This window comes from Adelges cooleyi, unplaced genomic scaffold (assembly GCF_023614345.1).
Source record: "Adelges cooleyi isolate 19-005CV unplaced genomic scaffold, UGA_ACOO_1.1 ACOO_flye_CR_arks_rails_tigmint_CR_PRNA_108, whole genome shotgun sequence".
Classification (NCBI taxonomy): domain Eukaryota; kingdom Metazoa; phylum Arthropoda; class Insecta; order Hemiptera; family Adelgidae; genus Adelges; species Adelges cooleyi.
This window is the reverse complement of record NW_026095761.1, coordinates 2,780,113-2,806,894: the sequence shown is the minus strand read 5'-3', so window position 1 is coordinate 2,806,894 and position 26,782 is coordinate 2,780,113. Positions and strand designations below refer to the sequence as shown.

Sequence of the window (26,782 nt, the reverse complement as noted above, 5' to 3'; positions counted from 1 at the left end):
TTGTAACATGTACCTACCTAGTACCCGTACAAAGTTGAGCAAGTCGCTCAATTTATAGTGTTATTACCAGATAATAATATACAATTTCCACTTGGCTAAATTCTCATAGCACATTTTTTTTTAAAGAAAAGTAATTCTTTAATTAAATTCCCGGTTTGATCGATAGGGGCATATTAAAAAACCAATTTGATGAAGAGTATTCATTAAAATAGTTTAAAATAAAAGAAAAAAGTAACATTAAAATCCGCTATTATTACTAAACCGGTTTTATTATTTCTTTTTGTATAGTGTGTTAACCGGCTTAATGTTATGCATATGGTCCAACGATAGGTCAAAAACCTAATTCGATATTGAAGCCAAAAAACAAACATCAAAATAGTAATATTCTTGTTGAATAATAATAATAATTCTGATTTCTGTTGTTTTCATGGTCATTTTTCAACCATGAAATTTTTTTAGGTATTTTCCAGTGTTTTGTTTTAGGTCGTTAGTCTTTTAAATATTAGCTATTTGCAGTACACAGGTAACATATTACTAAACTGTAGGTATAATATTTAGGTAGTTAAATATAATTGCGGTGCGTGTTGCGAGCGGCTCTTTAACTTATAATAATAGTATTGTTTATTATAGTATTATTCTATGTACATAATTAACGTGGTCTCTGACCTTGTGTACTTTTTTAACGGTTTCGATATTTTGGTCGTTTGTCAAAATTTGATGAGGTGGAATGAGATAAATATTTTTTTTTCCGGCTAAAAGTGAATACTCGTAGTTACCTAAACCTAAAGGTACCGAGGAGAGGGATTTTATGGATTTCATATTGCGAAAGTTATCGAATCTTACTTGCAACTGAATTAATTTTACCCGAGGACAGGATTTACAAATATACTAAGTATTAGAATTGTTTAAATTGTTTTATTAAAAATATCTCACAACAAGCCATTGTACATTTTATACACGTTGTTTATTATGTTCACGTTTTTATTTATCTGATACAAAAGTTACAAAAAAAAAAAAAAATGTTAACTATACACTTGACTAAACAAATAATAATAATTTACTATTATTATAATATATACTATGCAGTACAGGTGTGTATATGTACAGTTGGTATTGAATTTTCCAATTACCCAATTTTTACAATTTTTATCACAGTCACAGCGCGTCGTAGAGCCAACAACGTCAAACGGCAATGCCCCAGTCTTGCTTGATCATGTCTGATCCTTTTTCGGCGACCATGATGGTCGGCCCGTTTGTGTGCGCCGCCGGTATTACTGGAATTATCGAAGCGTCGATTACCCGTAGCCCGGCAACACCGTGCACCCGCAGCCTGGGATCCACCACGGCCGTCGGATCTCCCCGGGGACCCATCTTGCAGGTGCCGGCCAGATGGTACACCGTGAACGTCAGCTGTCTGGCCGCGCACTTCCAGTAGTCGTCCGAGTCGAACCGATGGGACTCGCAGCCCGGCATAGGTACGTCCCACAGTCTGGCGCCCATGTCGCTCATCGGTGTGGCCTTCGTCAGCCGCTGGCAGATCCTGACGCCCTTGACCACGACGTCCAAGTCCCGTTCGTCGGCAAAGTAATTCGGGTGAATGGCCGGATACCGGAAGGGGTTGCGGTCTTTGAGCTCGATCCACCCTTTGCTTCGCGGTCTCATGATCATCGGGAACACCATGTACGAGTCTTTCTGTTCCGTTTTCCTGTACACGCGGTTGTACACGTGATCGGTAATGCCGAACGTCTTCTTCAGCGTCTCGTCCGAACTCACGGCGCCGTTGACGAACAACAGCTCCAGGTCGGGATGCCCCAGCGGATCTCCGGGCCGGCTCAGGTCGAAGAACGCTATTGCCTCCGTGCCTCCCGGTACCGTTATTGGCCCCCCGTGGTTGACCATGAAATCGTACAGCGTGTTGGGATCTTCCAGGATCCGTTCAGTCTTTATCGAGGTCGTCTCGTTGACGATGAACGTGAGGCCGCCCAGAGCCACGTGGTCCATCAGGTTCCGGCCGACAGGCAAGTCGCGCACCGTCTTGATGCCTTTGGCCGTCAGGTGTTGGGCCGGGCCGATTCCCGACAACATGAGCAGATGAGGCGAATTGATAGCACCGCCCGAGACGATCACTTCCTTTCTGGCGAACACCCTGTACTTGGTTTTCCCTCGGTAGTACTCGACGCCGATGGCACGAGTGCCCAAGCTGTCGAACAGTATCCGAGTCACTTGGCTATTTTTCCTGACGTGCAAATTCCTCCGCTTGCTGGCCGGATGCAGAAAAGCCACGTTCGTACTGTGCCTCAAGCCGTCCTTCATGGTCACTTGATGGTAGTTGAAGCCCACTTGACTCTCACCGTTTATGTCTCTGACGGGATAACCGATTTCTCGTCCGGCTTCGACAAAAGCGACGGCCACTTTACTTTTGTACGGGATTTCCGTTATGCTGAGCAGACCTCCCTGTCGATGGAATTGCGGATCTTGGAGAGTCAAGTTGGCATTTTCAGATTTCATGAAATATTTTAATACTTGATTCGAATCCCAACCTGAAGCGTAAAAAAAAAAAAAACAATAAGCTTAAACTTAGCTACCCCGTGTATTCTCACGACAATAATTATGCGCATATATTTGCAATGGCGAAGGGGCCAATTTTTTAATAACACAATAATGTCACAATTAATTTACTGAATTGGTATAATTAACATGGATATGTTATTGGGCTCGATACAAGAAATTTAATGTCGCCACTTTCACTTTGAGTTAGAGGTAAGAGATAAGGGATTAGTGATAAAAGATAAGAGACAAGAGTTATGTGATAAGATATAACATATTGTTTATCTATACATCTATAGCATGAGTATTTTTTTTAATGGAAAACTTTGTACTTATTAGTGGATTCAAATTAGGTTTTATCGTGTTCAACTATTTAAATACGAGTATGTTTCAAACAAAATGATTTTGTTATTTTAATTTTTTTTTCTTATTTACAAGTTAAGTGAAACATACATTCCCAAAGTAAAGAGTCTTACTCACCGACATTTCCCGCTTTTGCCCATGCGTCATAGTCTTTCTTGTGTCCTCTAGTGTATATCATGTAATTGAGTACGCTCGAGCCGCCCATGACTTTTCCTCTGGGATAATTGCATTGTCTATTTTCGTGACCTGAAAATAACAAACTACATTTAGTTGGGTTAGGTTGTATTACTAATTATTTTGGACGGCCAGATTCATATTTAGTCAAAAGATGGTAGTATTACTGAACTTGAAATAAGCAAAATTAACGTTTGAAATTTACTATAATAATAGTAATATTGTTTTTTTTTTATGATTGTATTTTAATATCATATGCAATTTTGAAAACTATTATTCATTAGCAAGAATAGTGATATCCTCGATTTACATCTAAACTAATGCTATTCTATTAAATCAAGGTTACATAGGTTATACCGCCAGTTAAATAAGTTACCAACATCTTAGAAATTATTTTTTTCAATATATAATTATTAGGAGTCAATTGATAGCAAATCGTATAAACCGGTTACTCGATAGCTGTTTTGTGTACACTCAGTATTTGTTCTTTTGTTACCTAAGGAGGTATATGAATAAAACAAATTTCTATATGATAATACTCTATTCAACTTAAAAAACACAGTTGGCGGCGATAAAAGCACACGGGTGGCGTGGTCTATTAGAGTGACCACCAACTGTGTTTCTCATCTTGAATAGGCCTACCAATTTTTTTTTTCGCAGTGCATTTAAAAATATCAAATCTAAAAGTATTCAAATTTAAATAGTATGTATTATGTATCATAGTGTGTAGTAGAATATAGCCGTGGGAAACTAAATTAGGCATTACAATTTCATAATATTTATTTAATATGAATCTGTAGAACAATAATGCTAATCCAGTAATATGTACATGTGCCCTAAATCCTTTTAATGTAGCAGAAGAAAAATGATATACATTGTATTAACTATTTGAGATAAACGAAAAGAATATCGCGGGTTACTCTCTCAACCGTTTTTGAGAGGGAATTATTGTACGTTTGCATTGTCATTTAGGTATCGTACGTCCGACGATCACGGTGTCTTATATATTTTTGTGTACATTACAATTGTTTTTGAAGACTTAACTTTTTTTGTGTATCTAATTTTAAAGCGATACCTTATTGACTAAACGTCTTTTCGATTAATTTCCAAATAGAGCCACGGGGCAACTAGTTAACGATCATTTACTGGATATAGTCCTTTAAGTTTGAATATTACAGATATAGCCACTAATCCAACTTTAATTATAATTAGAAATAGTCCCTCATATTGGCTAACAATCGTATTAGGAGATACTGGCTAATTATCGTTTAGTGTGGAATCGTTTTAATTAGAAATTAGTATACAACCAGTCTATCTACAGCCGTGGTCTTACCCAAGCAATAGTTATCAGACGGCATAGTCTTGTACTTCCAATTGGCTTCAGTAAACTGCAACATGTTTGCTGCCAACGGGATATCCATGACGAAATGTTCCTCCTGGCCGGCTTCTATTAGTAGCACCTTCCATTTGGGTATCTAAAGTTCAGTCAAGCAACAGACGTTATATCTCTTGTGCGTTCTATTTAAACTTGTCCTGGTGTACTTACTTCCGACAGTCGGCTGGCCACCACCGCCCCAGCAGACCCTGCGCCGACCACGATGAAGTCGTATTCCACACGTGTTATCGGTACGTCCCGGGACGCTTTGTTCAACGTTGACACTCCCTCGGCCACCAGTTTCAAAAACGCTGGGAACAAAGGTGGGAACTCCGTGGTTGGTCCCAGACCGTTTACCTGGGGCGCGGCCAACAAAGCGACCGCAAAGGCAAACGTCCACATTGAACGTGCTGCTGACAATATATTATTATTAATATTATGAATACTGTCTACTACAGAGCCCACGACCAAGATGACCGTTTTTGTAATATCAAAAGTTAGCAATCTTTTTCACATCTGTGATCGAAAATAACCAGCTGATGGGAAATTAATATTAAGGAAGTCAGATGATCATAAGACAAGTTCAAGATCCAATGGTTTTTCTTCAAGGAAAATGTTAAATTATTATAATTAACTGGTGCGGTGTAGGTCAACGTCTAGTCAGTAACTCGTCAGAATACATACTAGAACGATAATAATATTTAATTATACGTTTTGACGAATCACAGAATTTACAGCTCTAAAACTTATTATTGCCTCATATCTAGTGACCAAAATCTAAAACAGCTATACAGTGTATATGTACCTATAACTTAACTGAGTATTCAGTAACTTTTAGAAGGGTCGTATTAGCTTTCGTTTCATCACCATTCACTTATATTTGTATTCAGTGGCGCCAAATCTCACACAAACTTCTGAATAAAAAATATATATTTCATGTAACCTAATTAATCTACCCCCTCCCCCAAAGAATATTCCTACTTGTTTGGTGATTATGTGCAATTCGTAAAAATAATTCTTTAAAATTAAAAATGTAACTTTAATAACAACGTTTAATCTTTTTTTTTTTTTAAATAAAAATGTATACACATACATTTTATTGGATTTTTTCGCCGATTTTAAATCAAGCAGATTTCTTTTGATTCATTATTTGATCAGGTTTCTGTTACTTAAAATAGATCTTACAAGTGATGATTATTCGAACGTTTTGGATTTAATTTTAAATAATATAAAACGTGTTGTTCGTTATGTATGAACATAAAGTATGCTTAGTGATGATTTTTTTAAGAACTCCTAATTTTTACGGTTGGCCTATTTAATCATTTAGTTTGGCTGTGTTATTTCTTATATGATTTTTTATATAAATTAATCCGCTGGGTGTTGGTAGAATGCTTAGAATTTACCATTGCCTTCAAATCTTTGAATTATTTAAAAATACGTATTGTTAAGCACACTCATGGCTATGAAATAATAAGGTTAATCTGTTTAATAATATGCCAACTGTAGATAGTTTTATAAGGTAATATAATTACAATAGAGCGTGTTTTTTTTTTGACAATTCATACGATCAATTACTTCATTATAATAATTGGTAGCATACAATAGTAGTCTTTTTCTTAAAAAAAAACAGAAGTATTACTTGCGGCTAGAGTCGAGCGTGGGTCCATTAAGGACAAATGTGCTATAGGTGCAATTATTATGCAGACAATAGGTACAGAACATGTTTTACCTTCGGATAAAGAAGAAACTTGCATATATTATTTAATGAACCTTCGAAAACCCCGTAGGTTTTTTTACACCGCTAGGATTAGTCACCGTCGTCTAAAGTCTTCGTCAATGTTAAGTTATTGGAAAAAACCGATTACTACAAATTTTTCATCCACATCCACAAAAGGATGACTTTCATTTTTCAAAATCATGACTCAATTTAATACAATTTACATCATCGACCACTGGTGGATCGCCCGACGTATAGTGTAAACTCCACAACTAATTAATTTTTGTAATCATTTTTTTTTTTTTTTATAACGATTATTATAAAACAAGTCTCAATTTTGGAACTTATAAGACTGGGCAAACTAATTGTCAATATATTACTTCATCAAAAAAATAAGTCTAATGAAATAGTTATTTTTAATTGGTTTACAAGCTTAAGTTGGATTGAGCTTCCAGTTGAGTGTTGAACTAACCTAACATAATGAAGTAACTCAAATAAATTAAAAAAAAAAAAACTGTGTATTTGTATCACATTTTTTACATCTCAAATTTGTTTTTAGTTTGGAATAACTATGAATTAGTAAGTTATAAAGTTTATCCAGATTAAGTCTGGTAACGATGAAATTAACTTTGACTTATCAACGCGTTAATGCTAAGCATTGCTATCAAACTTACCAATGCTTTCTTTTCTTATATTGAAATGTTTGGCATTCTGAAAATCTTTGATCTTTTTTGTGTTTCATGCGTTATGTTGTAGCATATATTGTATTTTCAACCAATACTCCAAGGTAATTTTTACTGCTATTACATGATTTTAATTATTATTTTACGTTATTGTTCTTATCAGTAAAATCTGCGTAGGTGCGTTTATCCGGTTTTTTAAACCGGATAAACCACTATTGATTTACAAACTATTTTATGATTAAATTATTGTACATAATTGATGTTTTCTGTTGGCGTAAAATACATCTTGTGGGCAAAATCAAGTTTACTAGAACTGATCTAGATGTGTATGTAAACGACGTAAGGTAACAAAACAGTTGGGAATTTCAAAAGACGTATCACCTCAGGCACATGTGCCAATTCAATGCAAAACAGTTACTAACCATTTTTAAAAGTAACTTAACCCTGAAAAACTGACTATTGTGCTCATGATTTCATACTCTTCGGGGTTTTCTGTACTCTCTTATTCTCTATCTTTTCTTGTGTTTCAACGCCGTAATGTAATTAATAATTAATTAAATCGGTTATGACCCTATTATTCAGGTATTGGGTTTTTTGTATAAAAAAAATGTGTTTTGTCTATCTAACCATTTCACTTTTTAGAGGCCATATTCCTAAGAACAAAACGTTTGAAATTATTTTGTACTCATAATTCTACTAGGATGTTACGGATTTTTTTTAACCGTTTACCGTTTTTTTTGTAACTAACGTAATAATTATTAACTAACAACTACAGTTCTTAAATAGTAAAAATAAAAAATAGTAGATTCTGAAAAAACGAAGTAAAGAAAATGCAACACACTACTTTATATGAACAACTAAAACTGTTGATGTAACAAGCAGGTAAGCAACAATAATTTTATTTATATGTTATTTCTCCACAACATTTGTAACTCATGCAATTTTTAGTTTCAAGGTCTGAAAACACTAACATGTTTTTTAAACACATGCCAGCTATGTTGTAAAATAGGTTTAAAAACTGTATAAGTAAATGATTTATATTATATATTTTGTTGAGTTAAATTACATTAAATATTACTAAATAACTTCTATGTTAAAAATTCATTGAATTTTCAGTTAATTTAAATAAATTAAAAAATTATAATACACATATATTATATTTACTTAAGAGGGTGTCGCACCGGTGATTTTCAGTGGTAAAAACATGTTTTCACCAACTGAAAATAAAACGCTTTATTTTGGTGTAAGAGTAAAAGCACCCATTACAAAATTAAAAGAGAACAATATTTCGGTGGGCAAAACGGTGCGTTTTAAAAAAAAAAAATCGTTTTTTGAAAAGTTACAGTCATTTAAAAATGTTAAAATAGTCGTTATTTCTAAACTATGTATTGAGGGTTATACTTGGAATAATGAATAACCGCACCGTCTTGCCCTCCGGAATATTGTTCTCTTTTAGTTTTATAATAGGTGCTTTTACTCTAAAACCAAAATGAAGCGAGTTATTTTCAGTTGGCGAAAACATGTAGAGATGAAAAAACATTTTTAAATCGCTTTCAAGATGCTGTGATTGTCCAAAAAATAAATTAACTACCAAAATAGAGGCCTAGTTATTGAACTAATAATTACACACCACAGTTTAACCTTTAAATTAAGATTTTGTAAAAAATTGCCCATACTTTTCTCCTTAAAAATGGGCGGTGCGACGCCCTCTATATGAATATTTGTAGTAAAACAATTAAAACAAACCAATAGTGTCTTCTCTCGTCGACTACTGTTAAGCTACATTTCAATTTTATTTTTGCTTTTAGAATAGTTATACTTGAATAAAAAAACCTAAATTAATTAGTTACGAATTAATCCAGATTCGAAGGAGTTAACCTTATGAATAAGTCAATTGGAATTTAAAGATTAGTTAAACATGAATATAAGCTAACTTAATTAACCGGAAGATTTTATGTATTCCACTTTATAGGTAATTACAAAAATAAATGGCCAGCTGCCAGGGACTTGATGCTTTGAATTTCAAAAAGATAAATAATGTTTGTACTCGTATTTATTTCACTGAAAGTTATTTTACTAGATGAGTATTGGACAAAACTGGTAGTTTGTATTTATTTATTTCTCTGTCAATAATTTAAAAGTGTTAAATTTAGCCAATTTCCGAAACATGATTAAAAACAAAATTATGATGTTCAGTTCTGGACACAATGTAAGTATTATAGAAATACATAAGCAAAAAAGAAGCATTATTAGCACACCTTTACCAAATACCAAGTAACGCAAACCTGTAACTTGACAACAATATTATAGGCATATAATATGACTATGGCGCTCTTAAACATAACATGTTCTATTATTCTTGATAGTCCGCTACTTAATAGCGATGATAGTATACACTGAAATTAATGGTTGGGTATTAAATTATATACTGTTTATTTTTGTAACCTATATTTTTGTTTTCTATGTTCTCAGTAGTTTAGTCTTGGTAATTTAATTGCTCGCACGTGTAAAATTAAATATAAGGAATAATTGTTTGCACATGACCAATTAAGTGTTTTATTATACTGTATAGGTCTAGTAAGTAATAGCTAACAAACTAATAACAACTGATAATAAACTCTATATTATTTTTGTGACATATATAAGGCCAATGCAGTGCATATTGTTTTTAGTTTTAGAAGCTTATTGGTTAATTAAAATTTCCAGGAAAATATTAGATATGCTGAGTGCTAATGAATGAAGTTACCCAAGTAATTATTATGGTCTTTTTCAGTGTTATCAAAAAATGTATGAATGATATAATACCTATATAATATACATACAAGCAACAATAGAGTCATATTTTTTTTACAAAATAAAAGTTCACGCTAAATTCGATTTTAGATTAAAATAAAAAAAAAATGATTTTCATAATAAGATGGTAACCTTTTAAAATTACAAAATGTAGTTTATATATTTTGCAGCGAGTACCTTTCAAATTTCAACCACTGTTCGTATTATTATTTTATCTCTTAAATTGTTTTCTCTTATTAATAATCATTCTCATCATTATCATATCTGATATTAGTTGATTTCTCCTATTTTCACCCATTTATCTTTAACAATAATAACTCGTATTATAGCTGATTTCACCGTACTCTACGTCAATTCTTATTCAAATTAATAAGACAAACTACCCCTCTTTGTAAATGCCAAAGGAATAAAAATTCGCTTTCAGAATACTAAATATAAAATTTAAAAAAAAATGAATTATTTTTTTGGGTTTTCCCTTACTTTGATGAAGAGGTGTTGTTACTTTTAACGCACTAAACACATCGCTAAAAAATCAACCTTCTGACAAAAAACTAAAAATATACTTGTGTTTTTTTGTTTCCTTACATGTACTAATACATGTAATTACTTACACGCGCTTGGGTATTTTCCTTATAACTGAAAAAGTCGTTTTTAAATGTATAACTGCTATTAGAATTTTGAAGTAAATTTTATAAATATGAATTATAATTTTAATGCTTAATATCTTGTCAGATGTATTACGTTATATAATGCTTAACCTTACGCGGTGAATTGTATTGTTGTAATGTAATGAAAATACAAACATGTTGACGCCCAACTGTTATTATTCTTTAGTAATTATTAATATACATAGATTATAATCTATGTAAATAAATAATTTATATAAATCTCGACGGCCATTGAATACAGTTATTACTAACAAAAAATAGAGTACAACAACTCGTTTGAATTAATTGAAATATTCAATGGATCAATATACCATAAACTGGACTGTGCTGTTTTTACTTTTATCTAGCATAACACTCTTTGGATTTCACAGTCGCACATAGGCAATAACGAATGCAACTGTGTCGTTTTAGATATTGGACATCAATAGGTCCGGGGACTTGGAGTGAGAATTCGAATATTTCATCGTTTTTATTAAGGAGAGGTGGTTTAATAATGTATTTATATATATATATAATAAATAGTATAACGCATCCAATACCTATTGAACCCTGCGGCCAATATGTTTACACGGCCGCCAAGTTTCATGATGAACGGGACGGGTTGTGCAGGTGTAACTTTAACTTCTATAGGGTAATATCAAAACTTGCACGAGAAAAACATTAAATTATTCTTATTACATATTTGATATAATATTTTGTAAAAACGATATTTGTTTTCGGTCAATTATATTTATAGTTCGGTAAATTCTAATAGGGCTGGCTAACGACGACGTACACCGTTCATGTTATCGTTAATATTAAATATACATTTATTTTTTAAGCAATAAAATAAAATCTTGAGTAACCTAAATATTTTTAAAATTTGTTTTTGTTTATTTCTTACAATAAAAATTTAAATTATTTATTGAAGTTTACTTTTTGGAACTAAAATATAATGATAAATAACGATCATTTAGAGCACTAATAGTCTGCACGTAATATTTTCAATTTTGGTCTACTTATAAATAAATAATTTTTAGGTAAACTTCGTCTCAATCATAATTATCCTGATTTCAAATTTTTTTAACATAGTTAACCCTGATAATCTCTATTGATATTATTTGATGCCCCCCCCCCCAATCAGACATCCTGAATCCGTGCCTGCGCCTGTCGGGGTATAGATGGATCCATGGAAGAGCATTGCGATATAATACTTAGTCTTCATCTTATAGTCGACTTGTTAAAAGGGATAATATAAGTGTTTAAGGACTTATGACAGTTGTAGTAGTCATGTGAAATCAACAACAATAGTTTAGGGACAAAATCAATAAGAATAAGCCGCACTCGAGTAATAGAAAAAAATTAGGCAATTTAGAGATAAAGTTTAATAAATTCACAAAAAAACTCCGATGGCTTCAAGAACTTTAAATCCAAATATTAAATGGCTTGCTCAATACTAGTTTTACAACCGAGGCCTGAGCATTAACTAGTTAATTTCTTAATTTAATTTATTTTAATATAATTTTGAAAGTTATTGCTGTCGATCGGTTATAAATAAATATGCAACTATCATCTGTAAGCAGTTTTATCCTTGGACAAGTTACTTATGAAATGTAATAAATTTACTATTTCTTATTATTTAGCAATAATAGATAATGCCATTAAGTTTTCGTTGTTCAGGTTCAAATGTAATGATATCACTTTAAATTAAACATTGTTTATGCAAAATAAACCGAAACGCTGGAATAACCAACTTTGTTTTTAAAAGGAAATTATAAATGGATTTTTCTTGATGGATGAAAACTCAAAGAATTTTGATACTTAACATATAACTATTATTTATCATTGGTTGATTTATAAGCAAAATAACATTTTTCTTTTTGAAATACGTTACAATTTTTAATTTTTTCAAAAATAATGAAATTATAATACTATTATCACTGTAGTATTTATTACTTCACTATCCTATATTATCATATACTGCCAAAAATGTTATAATAAATTATTTAATTGTTATCAAATTTTCATTTGCATAATGGACATTTTTTTTGTGTAATTAAAATGAGGACTATTTAAACTGTGGTCAATGGACGTACCTAGTGATAGTGGCATGGTGCCATGTACCGATTTGGCCAAGTATAACTTGTTTTTTTTTTTTGGTTAAGTAGGAGAACGGTAAAACATAGGTGAGAGTGATGTTGTGGGTAAACAAACACTGGAATAAATTATGGTAAACTATTATTAAAAAAAATAAAAAATAAATAATCATTATAACTTAAATGACACTACTTTCTGTGTAGGTTTGACCGTGCTGATTTTTTATTTTTACTATTTATTATAAATAGGCGTTCCGGTTTTCAATGTCACGTTTATGGGACACAATTCATGATGAGGGGCAAATAGGAAAAAAAGGATTTTAGAATGTTCGCTTTTATGCTAAATTCAGGTTTTATCGAAGGTGTTCTAGAATAAGGATGTAAATAACAAATAAACTGTTCCATATTTCTTGTAAAATTCTCTTAAAAATTAACATATCACTCGAAATTTATAATTTTTTTACAACTTTTATTTTAGAAGTAAATTTGGATAAAATTGGGTTTACCCAAATTGTTGGGGATTTTAGAGATAACATTTTGTTTTTAAAAATGTATTATTAACACCTCCACATGGACTATAGACCAAAAAAGTGCAATTTCAACGAACTTAATCTAACCTAAATGTTGGATATAATAGTGTGGACACATTATTGCCAATACAAAATGCAAACAGTAAAAAAAAAAGAATTGAATAGCTCATCAGAGTGTCTTCTAAAATGACATCGAGCTCACACGGAATCGAAGCGACTAATAGTTTAAAAATATTTGAATAAACTAAATAGTGATGACACAATTATTTCCCAAAAAAAACGTTTCTATGCAAATTGGTGGTTGGAATTATTAGACAATGATAAATAAAATACTACAATAATTGTTGATTATTGCAGTGATTAGTTTGCACATCGAATTTCAAGGTCTTTTAAATTGTCTTAAAAAAAAATTATATCTATATCTTTAGTGATTTTAAGAAAATTTTGCGGATTTTTCTCATTAAAAAGTGATTACACATTTTTTGTTACCTTCAATTTAATTGAAGTCATGAGTTGAAGAACAATACATGTCCGTAAGTAGCACTTTTAAGTCAGTATCATCAACCTAGTATAAATTACAAATGAAACCAAACAATGTACTGTTCAAATACGGTATAACAGTTTAACGGTTTTATTAAATATAGTCACTTCCATGACATTAATACCGACGATGTCGGTTCAGATTAAATTTCTGCACTCTTTTCGTTGGTAATTTTTTTCATATCTTTGTTGTTTGAATTATTTCAATTAACTTTAACTAATAATTATTTTAGGATTTTGTTAAATATTAAGGTGTTCTAAATAAAAATATTTTTCATGATATTTATTATGAGAGAATATGACGTGTTGGCGCGTTTTTATTCTTAATATTTATTTATTTCGTACAAATCATTGGCACAACCAACTATACAATATGAAAGAGAGGATGAGGGTCGGTGGGGTCCTACGATAGATTTAGTTGAACGCTAGAAAAAGAGAAATAACTAAAAAGTTTCCACTCCGTTTGGAGTGAAAGTGTTTTTTGTTTGGTTTTTCGATATTACTTTATTTAAACAATTTTCCAACCATACGTGGAAGTAGTTCACCTCTTTCACAAAAAAAAAAAATGTTTAAAAAGTCCCAATTTGTGTGGTAAAAGTAAAAAAAAAAGGCGCACTGCAAGTACTAACTGCAGCGACCGGTTTACCATTATGATTATTAACAGTGCACTTGCCCACTCCCACCTAATCTAACTACTTTAACAAAAAAATGTTTCTTTCGATAAAGCTTACAATCTCTTATCTCGTTTTCTTATCTACCTACTCGTCGCGGACACAACCCAATGAGTTGCAATTTATGTGTTAAAAATAATATATCATTACCTGTGTCGGTCATCGTGGTGGTTCGTGCCAATTATTATTGTAACACAAGTAAAACTAGACGAGTACACTAATTATGATAATAACCGTTTACATGCCGAATAAGTTTGGCGAATCGTTTAGAATGTTTTTAATATTTTAACAACATTACATAATATTATTGTACGACGATAAAATCCTAATAAAATTATTGACAGGTAAAATACGCCTTCAAATTAATGTGTTGCGTTTTTCCGGTACTCTATCTAACCGGTTATACTGTTATAATATAGAGAACAATGCACATGAATGTAATCCACAGTCAACATTCGAGAAAAGGTTTACAGGAAACCTATACCGTGCACGTTATAGATGTGCATGTACTATTATAAAATAGCACCCATATGTTGAATAGCTGCATTTCGGAGGACGTTTCGCTAATACGGCTAAGTTGGACAAACGAGACAATAGTGTTACGGATAGCTACTATATTACACTAATATAACACAGTTTTTCAATTATAAACGTCCTGAAACATTTGACAAAAGAGATGTCGTTGTTCAGTGTATAAAATCAACCTGTTTGTCTAATGTGTTTAGGGTACTTACAAATCAGACGGCATTTCTAGACGGCCAAAACGTTACAAAAGCCCAAGCAAGACATTTGACTCGAAACGGTTATTTTATAAAAACACAAAACTATTGTTCTCTAGAACTAGGAACATCTATTTTGTACAAGTGTTGTGGTGTTTTGTACAGGCAAAAGCTCCCAGTTGAATATTTTTAGTTGCTGCGGTAAAACGCCGAAAATTTGCAAAATGCTAATTTCTATGTAAAATTTACCACGAATGGAAACGGCTAAGATTAAATTTAAACAAATGGATTGATAACATACAGGAAACCAAGACATGTTCATATGGACCTACGCCTTTCCGTCGAGGAAAAGATTTGAACAATTGTTTTTTTTTTTGCAATATGTGCTTACTAAATTAAATAGTTACGTCGGTGTATTCAAAATCAATAACAACTTAAATAAATCTATTATATATGATTGATTTTTGTTGTTATTCGAGATTCGGAGTATTCCCATAGTTAAGATATTTTTTTTTTAATAAATCAATATTGATAATAATTATGCAACGGTCGTGCACTGTGGTCAATTGGTTGGAAAATCATTTCGAATGGATCCTCGTCCGAACACCGTCATGTTACTATCCAAACACTCGAATTATAAAAATATAAAACTCGAACATATAAATTATATTTATTTGTCGTCCAACTACGACGACGTTCGTGAGAGAAAAATATTATTTATTCCAAACAATTAATTTGTTTAACTATATACTTGTCTAACTGCTACTATAATAACTTCAGAAAGAAAATCAAAACACAGACTATGTGGTCTCCTTATTTTTTTTTTTTTTACAAGATTATCGGAACCTTGAACAATAATTTCCTTAATGGTATTTCTTTTAACATAATAATATTAGGTGTGCACATGTTATATGTATGAGTCCAAAGACATTTAATTTTCTGTTTTTTGATTAATAGTTTTACTATTTTCAAAAAAAATTATTTAAAATACAACAACTTGAAATCGTTTTCCACAAAAATTGACTCAAGGTAGAACGATAACCTTAAGAGTTCTCGGAATAATTAGTTTTAAAACCTAATAATTATAATACCAGATCAAATCATTCCGTATACGCCTACCCGACCGACTAACTTTTGTATGAAAAATCCTTAAATAAGAACGATGAAATCTTTGAATTCTCACTCCAACCATATAAATAAGTTAATGATAATTGCCATAAGTCTAGTTGGTGAGTTTTCTTTCTCCTTTTTAAATATCACTATTTATTGACGTAATTTCTATTGTTAAATTATAACTAATAGTTGAGATTTTTAGTAACACCGCTCCGAGGCAGGATAAACCCAACCACGCTAATATTCATTAAAAATCTCTCTAAAAAATATATACATATATAATATAATAAGCTAGAAAAAACTTGAGCAACTTACGGATATATATTATAAAGAATATTAAAAAAATTTTAACCATGAAATAATACACTTTCCGCGGAGATTGTGTTATTTTATGGTTAAGGGTTATTAAATATTCTCTATTATATTAAGCCGTTATTGTTCTTATGGAAAATAGTCGTTCTTAAGCAATATGTTCTTGTAGGTCAAACATATAAATAATTTTTAAAATGTATATAAAAATTCCTTTTTTTTTGCTGGTCTATAATTATTGGTAAGGCTTATTTTTGGTTTGATGTCGATTTATAATTTTTTTTTTTTTTTGGACCGTTTATTTAATGAATATCCTAATTTCATGTATATTTGTACACATAATATATATTATATAATTTGCCAATTTAGTATATTATATACAAGGTGATAATTTTATTGTGAACCACTTAATAGGGTTTAATAAGAAATTCATTTTTGTTTTCATAGTGTTTTTATACAGTGTGATCTCATTTTTTCACAATTTTGTTTGTTTTTACCCCCCCCCCCCCCCCAAACTAATTATTTTAATATCAACTTTTGAAATTTAAATTGTAACGTATTTATTATTTATTTATTAATTTTTTAAGTTAAGAATATTTTACTAAAAATGTTAACTGGTTGATAAGTGATAACCAGTTTTGAAGAACTATTTTTAAAGTCATACAAGTTAGGACTGAAGGATCTTCTCCTCCGGTCCTAACTTGTATGGGCGCAGATAACAATAATTAAAGACCTTGGGGCAACAACAAGACATGTCCTTTTTAAAAAAATTTTTTTTCCAAAATGTTTTTAAATCCAAACGTTATGAAAAAAAAAATGAAAAAAGGGCATGTCTTGTTGTTGCTCCAAGGTCTTCAATTGCTGTACGAGTTTTTTGCAGACTAATATGTTATTATATTTTTTTTCGCTTGATTTTTTTGAAAAATAACTACTTGTATTAAATTACTGTAGGCAACCAGATAAATTATTGTAATTCCATTGAAAATATATATACTTTAAGAATGCAGTTTAATTACTTAGCTTACGTAAGTGTGTATATTCAATTATTATTGAACGTTTTTAAAAATTAGAAATGAGTAGGATTTTGTTTTTTGTGAGTGACAGACATTTCGGAGTGTTGTTATGACCCCTTTTTGGCCCGTGGTACCCTTTACTCATTACTTATAGTTTGTCATTATTTTATTTCATATTGGACAAAATAATAAATCTATTATAATAGCTATTTGTTAAAGTTTAAACTGCTTTCGCAATCGCTAACATTTCCATTTATATTAATTTTTCCATTTAAAAACAGTACAAAATAGAAAATAATAAGAAATTCATAAAACAGATGGTTATTAGTTCAAAGTATTCCATAATAAAAAAAAAAAATTAAAGTTAAAAAAACTATCTTTTAGTCGGCGTTCTTATGAATGTAGCAATCATCATTCGGGGACGATTCGGTAATAGATCTTATTAGATTTATTATATTTTCTTAAAGCGATTGCGAGACTAAAGAAAGCCCTGTAATGAAGGTAATTTAGCCCAGTCAAGCAGAGAAAAGCTACGCCCTAGAACAGTTAAGATATAATGTTAGTTAAATGGTTTTACTGATTAATGTTATGATTGAAAATACTCATGATTGGTAAATTATTAGTTAAAATACAGTTTAAAAAGATTCCTTTAAATTTCTAATACATAAAAAGTGATTTTGTTTAAGGTTTGTACTTTTTAACTGTTCACGCACAAACATAAATCAAACAAAAATTATTTATAAGTTTAACTACCAATTATTTAAGTCTAATTTTATTGTTTTACTTAATAAGATAATTTTTTGACACGGTTAACATAATAATTATGATTTTCTTTTAAAAAAATTACGGGATTACCGTGATGACAATCATTGATGTATTGGTCTGGTAAAAATAAAATAAATATTTGTTTCTAAAATCAATAACGAATTACAGGTGTGAAATATAATAGACGTAACATTTTTTTTTTTACTAGCTCGACTTGAGCAACAAAGCCGTTAGAAAGTTTGTACACTTTAAATTATCAAAATTCAATGTTTTAAATTTAAAATATAACCCCAACAAAGCCAATGCGGGCGATTAAGTTTCTAGTCTCGTGCATTATACAGACAGATTTTATTACTGTAGAATTTTAGCGATTTGTCAACGTTCGTCACCAACCGTTTCCTCGGTGTCTTGTAATTGTAATATAATTTAATTTAGTATGTATTATTATATAAACAAATGTATACATAGACTATATTTCCTAACGTCGTTATGCCGTGTAACCCGGAGACGACCATAATAATGTAAATAAAATTACGTTTGTCATTCGGAATAATTGTATATTAGGCACTATTTTTTTTTTAACGTTAATTTTTTTTGTTTTTTTTACCTGAGATCAACTGTGTTTTTCTCGAAGAAACCGAACAATTATAAAAACTATATTGCGAAGCGTACGCTCATCAATTTCTGTCAACGATTTTTCAATATTTAATTCGACGGCCGTGCGAATAGTGCGAATTAAAAATAAAAAAAACAAGAGTGCAAAAATAAAATAAACATTGACGACTTTTTTACATTTTTTATCTTGTTACGGACACCGGAGACCGAGGAAGGCACTACTGACTGAAAACGTGCGAACGCCACCGAACCGCATGTGCGCCGCTCTTGGTGACATTGAGTATCTTCCACCACAAATAACACTATACCGGGACGGTATAATGTTCTTCCACATTGAATTCATAATATAATACACCTATTGCTATTACACATAGTAGTGTAATCCGATTATGACACATCATACACAACACACATTTGTCTCGTCTCGAAATCCGAACTCGACCTTAAGACTTGGACTGCAGATAAGGGAGGGGGGGGGCATCCCTAGGGTTCTAGCATAGGCGTGTGTCTGATCAACGTTGAAAAAATTAGTACAGACGGTTCAATAGTCCATTAGAGAAAAATATGTAAGCAATTTCTTTATTGCGTTATAATATATAGTATACTCAAATTACGCCTAAACTTAGCAAGGAGGATTTTTATGTTATACAGAGAAAAACAAAGTTTACATTCCAGTTATACATACCAGAAAACCTTTCATTTTAAAATTGCTATACTGATTTTTTATGAAATTAAAAAGAAACAAGTCGTATTCATTTTTATTTTAACAAACTAATTAATTTTAATGATTTATTTGCAATGCAAAGTTTACATAACTTGTATTGAGCTTACATATAATCTCTATTTAGAATTATATCATAATATATGTGTAATTTAACTAAATTCTTGACTAAATAAGTCAATTATAAATAAACAAACCTATTATGACCTACTACTAATTTATTTCAATCTTTTTGGAGTAAATAAATAACATACTATCGCTATTTTGAGTTATCTTTTAAATTGACTTGGAAAGTAAGATATCGAAAAATCTCCTTTAATAATTTTACTCAAAGTATGAATACTCAGGAATTCCAAAAAATAACACCAATTAACACGTTGTATCATAAATTGAGATGAATCAATGGCGAGAATTTTCAGTTCTAGACTTAGAAAAAAAAACCTAAAAAATTAAGATTTTTATAAAATTTTGTTGAATGTTGCTTACATACGACGATTGACCTATAAAAAACTAGAATAAGATAACATGTCAACACAGCATATACAGTTAGTAAACTAGGGTCAAGGTGGTAATTAAACCACTGTTAAACGTTCCGACGCGAGTTGGTTGATACCATTAAACCAGAAAAGTATTAATCATTCACATCAAGCCAAAGTAGTAAAAAAAAATTGCGATCTACAAAATTGCAAATCTAGATTCTAGTCATTTCAAAATATTTGGACTAGTTATTACAAATAAAACTATACAAAACGTTTGGAATTGTAGCATCTATCTATCTAAAAATTGAAAGTCCTACCCCTATAAAAAAATTTAAATATTTCTCTTTCCAAAATATCATTATTTTGCAAAGTAAATGTCGCATTGAAATAATATGCAAACCCTAGTTTTGTTTGATTGTAGGAACATATTAATTATCTAACAATTAATGAAATATTGAGCTCATTGCGGATGTCTAAATAATTTCCGCATTCGGCCAGGAAAGGTTTGAAATCAAACTTCTTGTGGCTCGGTAAGTTGGTTAATATTGCCATAAAATGCTTATGGGTTATCCAAGGATGCTCGTCAAGTTGTGTTTGATTTCTTAAAGCTTATTGTCCCTTAGTTTTTTGCTATGGCGTTTGGTTTTTCTCCTATAGAGAAAGTTATCCTCTAAATGTATACTCTTTACTGTCAAAAGACCGTGTGGAGATGTCTTAATACAATATAATGCGAAAACCTCTAAGGACATATTATGTTCATTTTGAATGTGTCTATTATGCACAAATAAAAATAATTATTAATGGTCACGCTGAATATCTGTACCGTGGGTATCTGTAATTTATTCTAGGCATATTTCCATTAAGAGAATACATCATAAATTCATAAGGCGCATAAACCCATATTATGGTTTCATCATAACCCATACACACTCGCGTACTTAGGTCTATGAAAAATGCATTATTGAACATTGTCGCAGTTTTTACTACACTTGAGATTTATTACAGTCGGTAACATTGTGTAAGATCACCAACAGAAAAATAAAAAAAATGGACAATTAAGCGATAATTATTGTCAAATCGGTTTTAGGGAGGATCCTCGGTATAAAATAAGTATTAAATTTAATAGATCTAGTCGTTCCTATAGAACACGCTTCAATGCTGAACAACGTTTGTAAACAATCACTTTTTATTACAAAAAAAAAAACACTTTGTCATTTGTACAGCCGATTTCAAGGTTTTAGTCACAAAGTTGCTTTTAAATAATATTTTTTTCAATGGTTTTTTTTAGGAAAACAAAATAAATTGCGAACAATTGTTTAAGCGTTGTCGAACAGCTTACTCCGGAATAGAACTTTAGACTGTCTCTCAAATAATAAGATATAACAGCGAGATCTAATTAGAAATAAATCCCAGCGGTTGAAAACAATGTACACACAGAAAAAATACCATCATTGTGATGAGTCCAAAGCAGAGAAGTCTAATGATTTTTTAACAATACGGCCTAGGTAAGGCAAAACAAAAAAAGAAATAAGTTGTCAAGTTAAAGTTTAATTAAAATGTATTCAATTGACTTGGAAAATCAACTAAACACTACACAACATGGTTTGGGTCGACATCAAGCTATTGTTTCTGCAGTGTCCTTTCACTTAAAACGTTTCCATTCTGTGTCGTGCAAGGACTAATGTCACGTTGACGTTTTACATCCACTCGTGTGACGTGCATTAACTTGCATGATTTTCGTATCTTTTTGATTGGCCACGCCGTTTTTAATTGAATGCATCGTATCTCATCCCATGCGTCAAACCATGTTTTCAAATTATGTTTAAAACACATAAAAATCGCATACTAAGGCAACATTGCAGAACTGATATCAATGTGTATTTCCTGAAGCTAATAAAGAAGTTAGAACAGTTAGAACCAAGTTGTAGACTCAGTTATATCATTTTATTTGACCAGTTCACCAAATTAATTTTTCATATATGACAATGTGTATATTTAAGTATACTATTTGTATAAAAGTAAAATGTCTTCGATCATTATATTATACGTATTTATTTACAACTTATCATTTATACATATATCAAATAGTTAAAACTATATTTAACAGTCTTCAAAAAAAAAAAGGGATATTTTGTACTATTTGGGAATATTTTTTTTATTTTCCACAGCCAGTGTTAATAACGGGTATATATAATTATATGTTGATAAGTCCGCTTATTTTAACTCCTTTCATTCTACGCCTTGTGCAGTCATTAGCGCTATTAGAATATGGAGTTTGGAAAGGCTAACACGATATTTATTTGTCTACTTTACCTTCACCAAGGGCTTAAACCTTATGCAAAAAAACCTTGGGGTTTTCAGAGGGGAGGGGGGAAGCTAATTAGGGATAATTGCGCTTATGCGTGCTGTAGCGAAAATAATAAAAAAACATAGTCTCTTAGACAGTTTAATGCGCCACCGCACGGTACAGTTGGTGTTTTTGCAACTTAGGTTAAGACTTAGGAGTCATGATATTTAGATCAATCATTCTAGTTAGAAATCCGCAAAGCTACGCCCTTTGAATACGATATTTATTTATTAATTATTATTAATATAATAATAATAACGCTGTACTAGCGCAACGAAATCGTGGCATAACGTATTCCGTTCGTTTCTGTGTCCTATTTTCTGTTTGCACACACACACTCACACAATATTATATTATAGTGTACACAGTTATAGTCGCATTCGTCGAATACAAATGATGCCGTTATGTACACTCAGAATTCAAAAAGGTTGTGCGAGTTTTGCAAAAATATAATGTCCTATCCAAACGACACGTACCGGAGTCGTTGGGTTTTTTGTTTAGTTAAAATACATAACATTAACTCGCATAATAAGGCCTTCAAAACAGAATACAGTAGTGGTACATTGTTTTCACAAAACAATATTTTTAAATCGATGGGGAATAACACCGCCGGTGTAGTAAGCACACGCTTACTTATTATATTATTATATTATTATATATTATATATTATATATTTATGTACTTATCATGTACGTCACTATGACGTACACCTTTCAGGTCTCATATTACTCCCTTGACTAGGTATTTTGCAATCTGAGTAATTAACAACTTTGTTCTTTGTTGTTAATACTAGTTTCTCTTGTTCTAAACCTAGTTTATGTTTTTTGTTACAATTTACTAATTTACATATTACTATTTAGGCTTATCTATTTCCTATGTATGTAAAACCCCTTTCCGGGCTTACTACACCGGTCTGGATGTCGTCTAATCGTTCTATTTATTTTTAACCTAATCGATGGAGTTGTTGGCTTGACAGTAGCAATCTACGTCAAGTATAGCGTTTACCCATTGAAAAGCACTATGACGTAGGTCGTAGGTAATGAAATAACTAATGACTGAACGACATCCGATTTTCAACATACAGAGTGTTCAGAACTGTATGTAACACCAGCTGTTTTTTTGATGATACACTAAAATGTTGTAATTTATTAAGTACATTTTTTAAATTTTTATCGAACAATAATAATATAAATTGTTTGTGTTATTTTTGTCCAGTCAGAACTCAGAAGCTCAGATTAAGGAGGGTAGGTAAGGAAACTTTTGAAACTATTGATGTTTGCATTTATGTAATACTTTAAATTAGGAATAAATTGCAGAAAAGGTCGAATAGTCGATAACCAGTATTGGTTAATTATTCATAAAGGCTATTAAAAAAAAAAAATTACTTTTAAAGTCTAATAACTTTAAAATTATTTATCAAAAACTAGTTATCGACCAGTGAACATTTTCAGCAAATTGTTTAAAAAATAATTAATGTATACATTACCATTTAAGTTTCAAAAGTTACCCACCGCCCCTCCCCCTAAATCTAGCTTCTGTTTGAAAAAAATATAAAATCTTTAAATTATTACTGTTTTCAACATTTTAGAATATCACCAAAAAAACAGCTGGTGTAAGGTGTTTCATGCAATTTTGAACACTGTATAGGAACTTCTTGAGTTGGTGGGAATAAAATGTACGGTCGAGAGGAAGACTGTAATGTTGTTTACTCGCCTAATTTATTTATAATTTTATATTTATTTTTTTATAACTACTTATTGACCACAAATTGTTTTCATTAATTGAGTCGATTAGACATAAACGATAAAACTTTTCTTTTTCGACGGACGACCGAAAAAATGTGTCCAACTTTATATAGCTAAAAATAACTTACTGGTTTCTATATTATGCTAAATAAAAAATCTAATTTTGCACTACCCGTATTGTATTGATAGAAGTTATGGTAAAATAATTTACAAGGTATGTCCCACGAGGATTTACTCATATTAAGTTTTGTCGCGTCACGAATAAAGTACTTAAAAAAAAAATAATAATATCTAATAATTGTTTTATTTTAAAAACTATTATTATGACTCGTATAATAGGTGATTTATTGATGATAACAATAATAATGATTTTTCGAGTAATGAGGCAAGACCCATTAAGGCGTAAACAATATTACAAGTTGTTTAAAACAAATTAGTCTTTAAAAAGAAAAAACTATTAAAAGCAATCTTGGTGGATATATTATCAAGATAAAATAATACATAGTATTATTGACGTAACGCGGATGTGGTTTTGTGTAGGTACTTATGTATTATATATACAGGGTGATTTTTTATCATCACACTCAATATCTCGCTGGGTTTAATTCATAACTTGCATTTTTTTTCCATAGAGTTTTCATAAAATGTGATCTCAATTTTGTTGCTATGATGTTCCTATCCCCTCCCAAACTAATTATTTTTAAATCAACTTTTGATACTTAAACTGTAAACGGTAACGCATACATTTCATTAACTTAAAAATAGTGGTTCAAAACTAGTTAACCAGTCAAAATAGTAAAATATTCTCAATTTAAAAAAGTTTATAAAACATATACGTTACCATTTAAGTTTCAAAAGTTGCTATCAAAAAAAAACTAATTTGTGAGGTGGGTAGAAAAATAAAGATTTTTGGAAAATTGAGATCACATTATTATAAAAACTCTATAAAAAAGAAAATTAAGTTATTAATTAAACTCAGCGGGATATTGAGTGGCCCACGATAAAAAAATCACTTTGTATAGGTATATAAATTTGTAAGATTCTACTACACAAGTCCATTCCATAAAAAAATATATTATACTACATTTACAAGTCTCACAACACATAATGTTGTGTAGGTGTGTTTCAGTGTATAGGGCACAATGTTAGGGTCATTGTGCAGGTGCGCAACGACACTCTTACCGTTCATACTTCAAGGACTATTGTGAAATAACGGAGACAGGATACAATTTTTGTGAGCAGAGTACATATTAGTATATTATATGAATTACATGAAATTTTCGCATCCTCCGTTAAATTTTAGTACCTATAAAACGGCTTGAATCAAATTTTTTTAGCCTTTACGCCATTGCGAGAAAGCATTCGCTTTTTTTTTGTCTTTTTTTTCTATTGTCATTTTATTCACCACCGAGATTTTCCTTATATTGCTGCAAACGATGGACTATTTTGTGGACATACAAGTAGATCTAGATACTATGGCGAACTGTAGAGTACAAAGCAAATGGATACATTCCTGAGAGTGTTTGCCAAGGTGATCTGCTAAGGCAATGACCGGACTATGATACATTATAATTATATGTAACAGATAAATATTTTTCATCTCGTCTGTTCATTGCTTTAGGAGATTGCCTTGGCAAAAGACTTAGGAAAATAGTATCCGTTTGGTCTTCAATATTTGGCAATAAATTATGGTAGTTGTTTTATCAGTTTAAACTTGAAATCTATAAAATAAATGGTTGCTAAAACGTCTACGGGAACTGCCAATGTATCTGCTAAAATTATAAATAGTACCAATAAGAATTGTTATTAAACTATGTTTATTTGCATACCTGCATATTCCCTGTTTTTTTATATACAATGTGAGTGATAATAATACAAAATTCACTTAAACCGCAGACGGTCAGACTTGTTTAACGATTGGTTTTTTTTTTTTTAGATTCCTACATATTAAATGACGAGGTCATCCAATATACTATCTGTTATTCTATTATATTATAAATTGCTATTCTCCTTCGGCATAATGTAAAATTACATTAAAAAGTTATTTGCGGAAAAACCTGACGTGGCTTCAATTTTATCCTTTTTTGCACAGTACATTTTGTAAGTTCTTAAAATGATTAAATGATTAAATGATTCCCTGCTGAATTGCATCTGATACATGTCATTTGGAAAACCATTACACAAACCGCCACAAACAAATCTGACGCAGTTTTTGATAAATATTAATGTTCACGTTAAATTATTATTTTTTTACTATCTATCTGTTAAATCCTATTTAAATATGACAGTTTTAGGCTTTTTTTCAAATTAATTTTCCCACTCAACCTCTAAACAATCTCCACCAAAACCCACCCCCTCCACTAAACTATTATATAAAAACATATAAGTACCCTTTAAGGAAAAAATTAAAAACGGCATGGAAGTATTTGTTAACAATTTAGCTTTTAAGAAATATTAAAACGTGTAATTTATTAATACAAAAAATCAGCACCGTACAACTAAAATTGGATATTTTTTTATTGAAACAAAATTCTTTGTTCATTTTCTTTGGTAAATTCTAAACTGATATCAGTAAAAAAAAAAAAATATGCTGATTTTCGTTTTGTTAGTTGGTTAAAACTATATTTTGATATTTTGTTCCACAAAAAAGGTTGTACTCAATGGATTCATTGTACGAAAAATTTGTGTCTTTTATTATATTTTTAAATCAACTGTAAAATAAATAATTAATTTTGAATTTTCCTTTTTTGGATAATTTAATACGCAATTAGATATACCCGCCATAATGGTAATATATAAGATTGTATACAAAATCGAACA

General features: G+C 30.9%; 1 protein-coding gene across 2 annotated transcripts; it reads right to left on the bottom strand.

Annotated features, from left to right (window-relative positions):
- Window positions 1-941: 941 nt before the first annotated feature.
- LOC126847224 (glucose dehydrogenase [FAD, quinone]-like) lies at window positions 942-18,917 on the bottom strand. Of its 2 annotated transcripts, none has more exons than XM_050587382.1 (5): window positions 18,663-18,917; window positions 4,631-4,872; window positions 4,418-4,559; window positions 3,028-3,156; window positions 942-2,540 (listed from the first exon to the last, which is right to left on the bottom strand). In XM_050587382.1, the coding sequence occupies exons 2-5, from the start codon at window positions 4,859-4,861 to the stop codon at window positions 1,183-1,185; spliced, it is 1,860 nt and encodes a 619-aa protein (XP_050443339.1). In that variant the 5' UTR covers window positions 4,862-4,872; window positions 18,663-18,917; the 3' UTR covers window positions 942-1,182. The 2 variants fall into 2 exon arrangements, with proteins under 2 accessions (XP_050443339.1, XP_050443329.1); XM_050587372.1 differs by having other exon boundaries at window positions 4,631-4,869.
- Window positions 18,918-26,782: the final 7,865 nt, after the last annotated feature.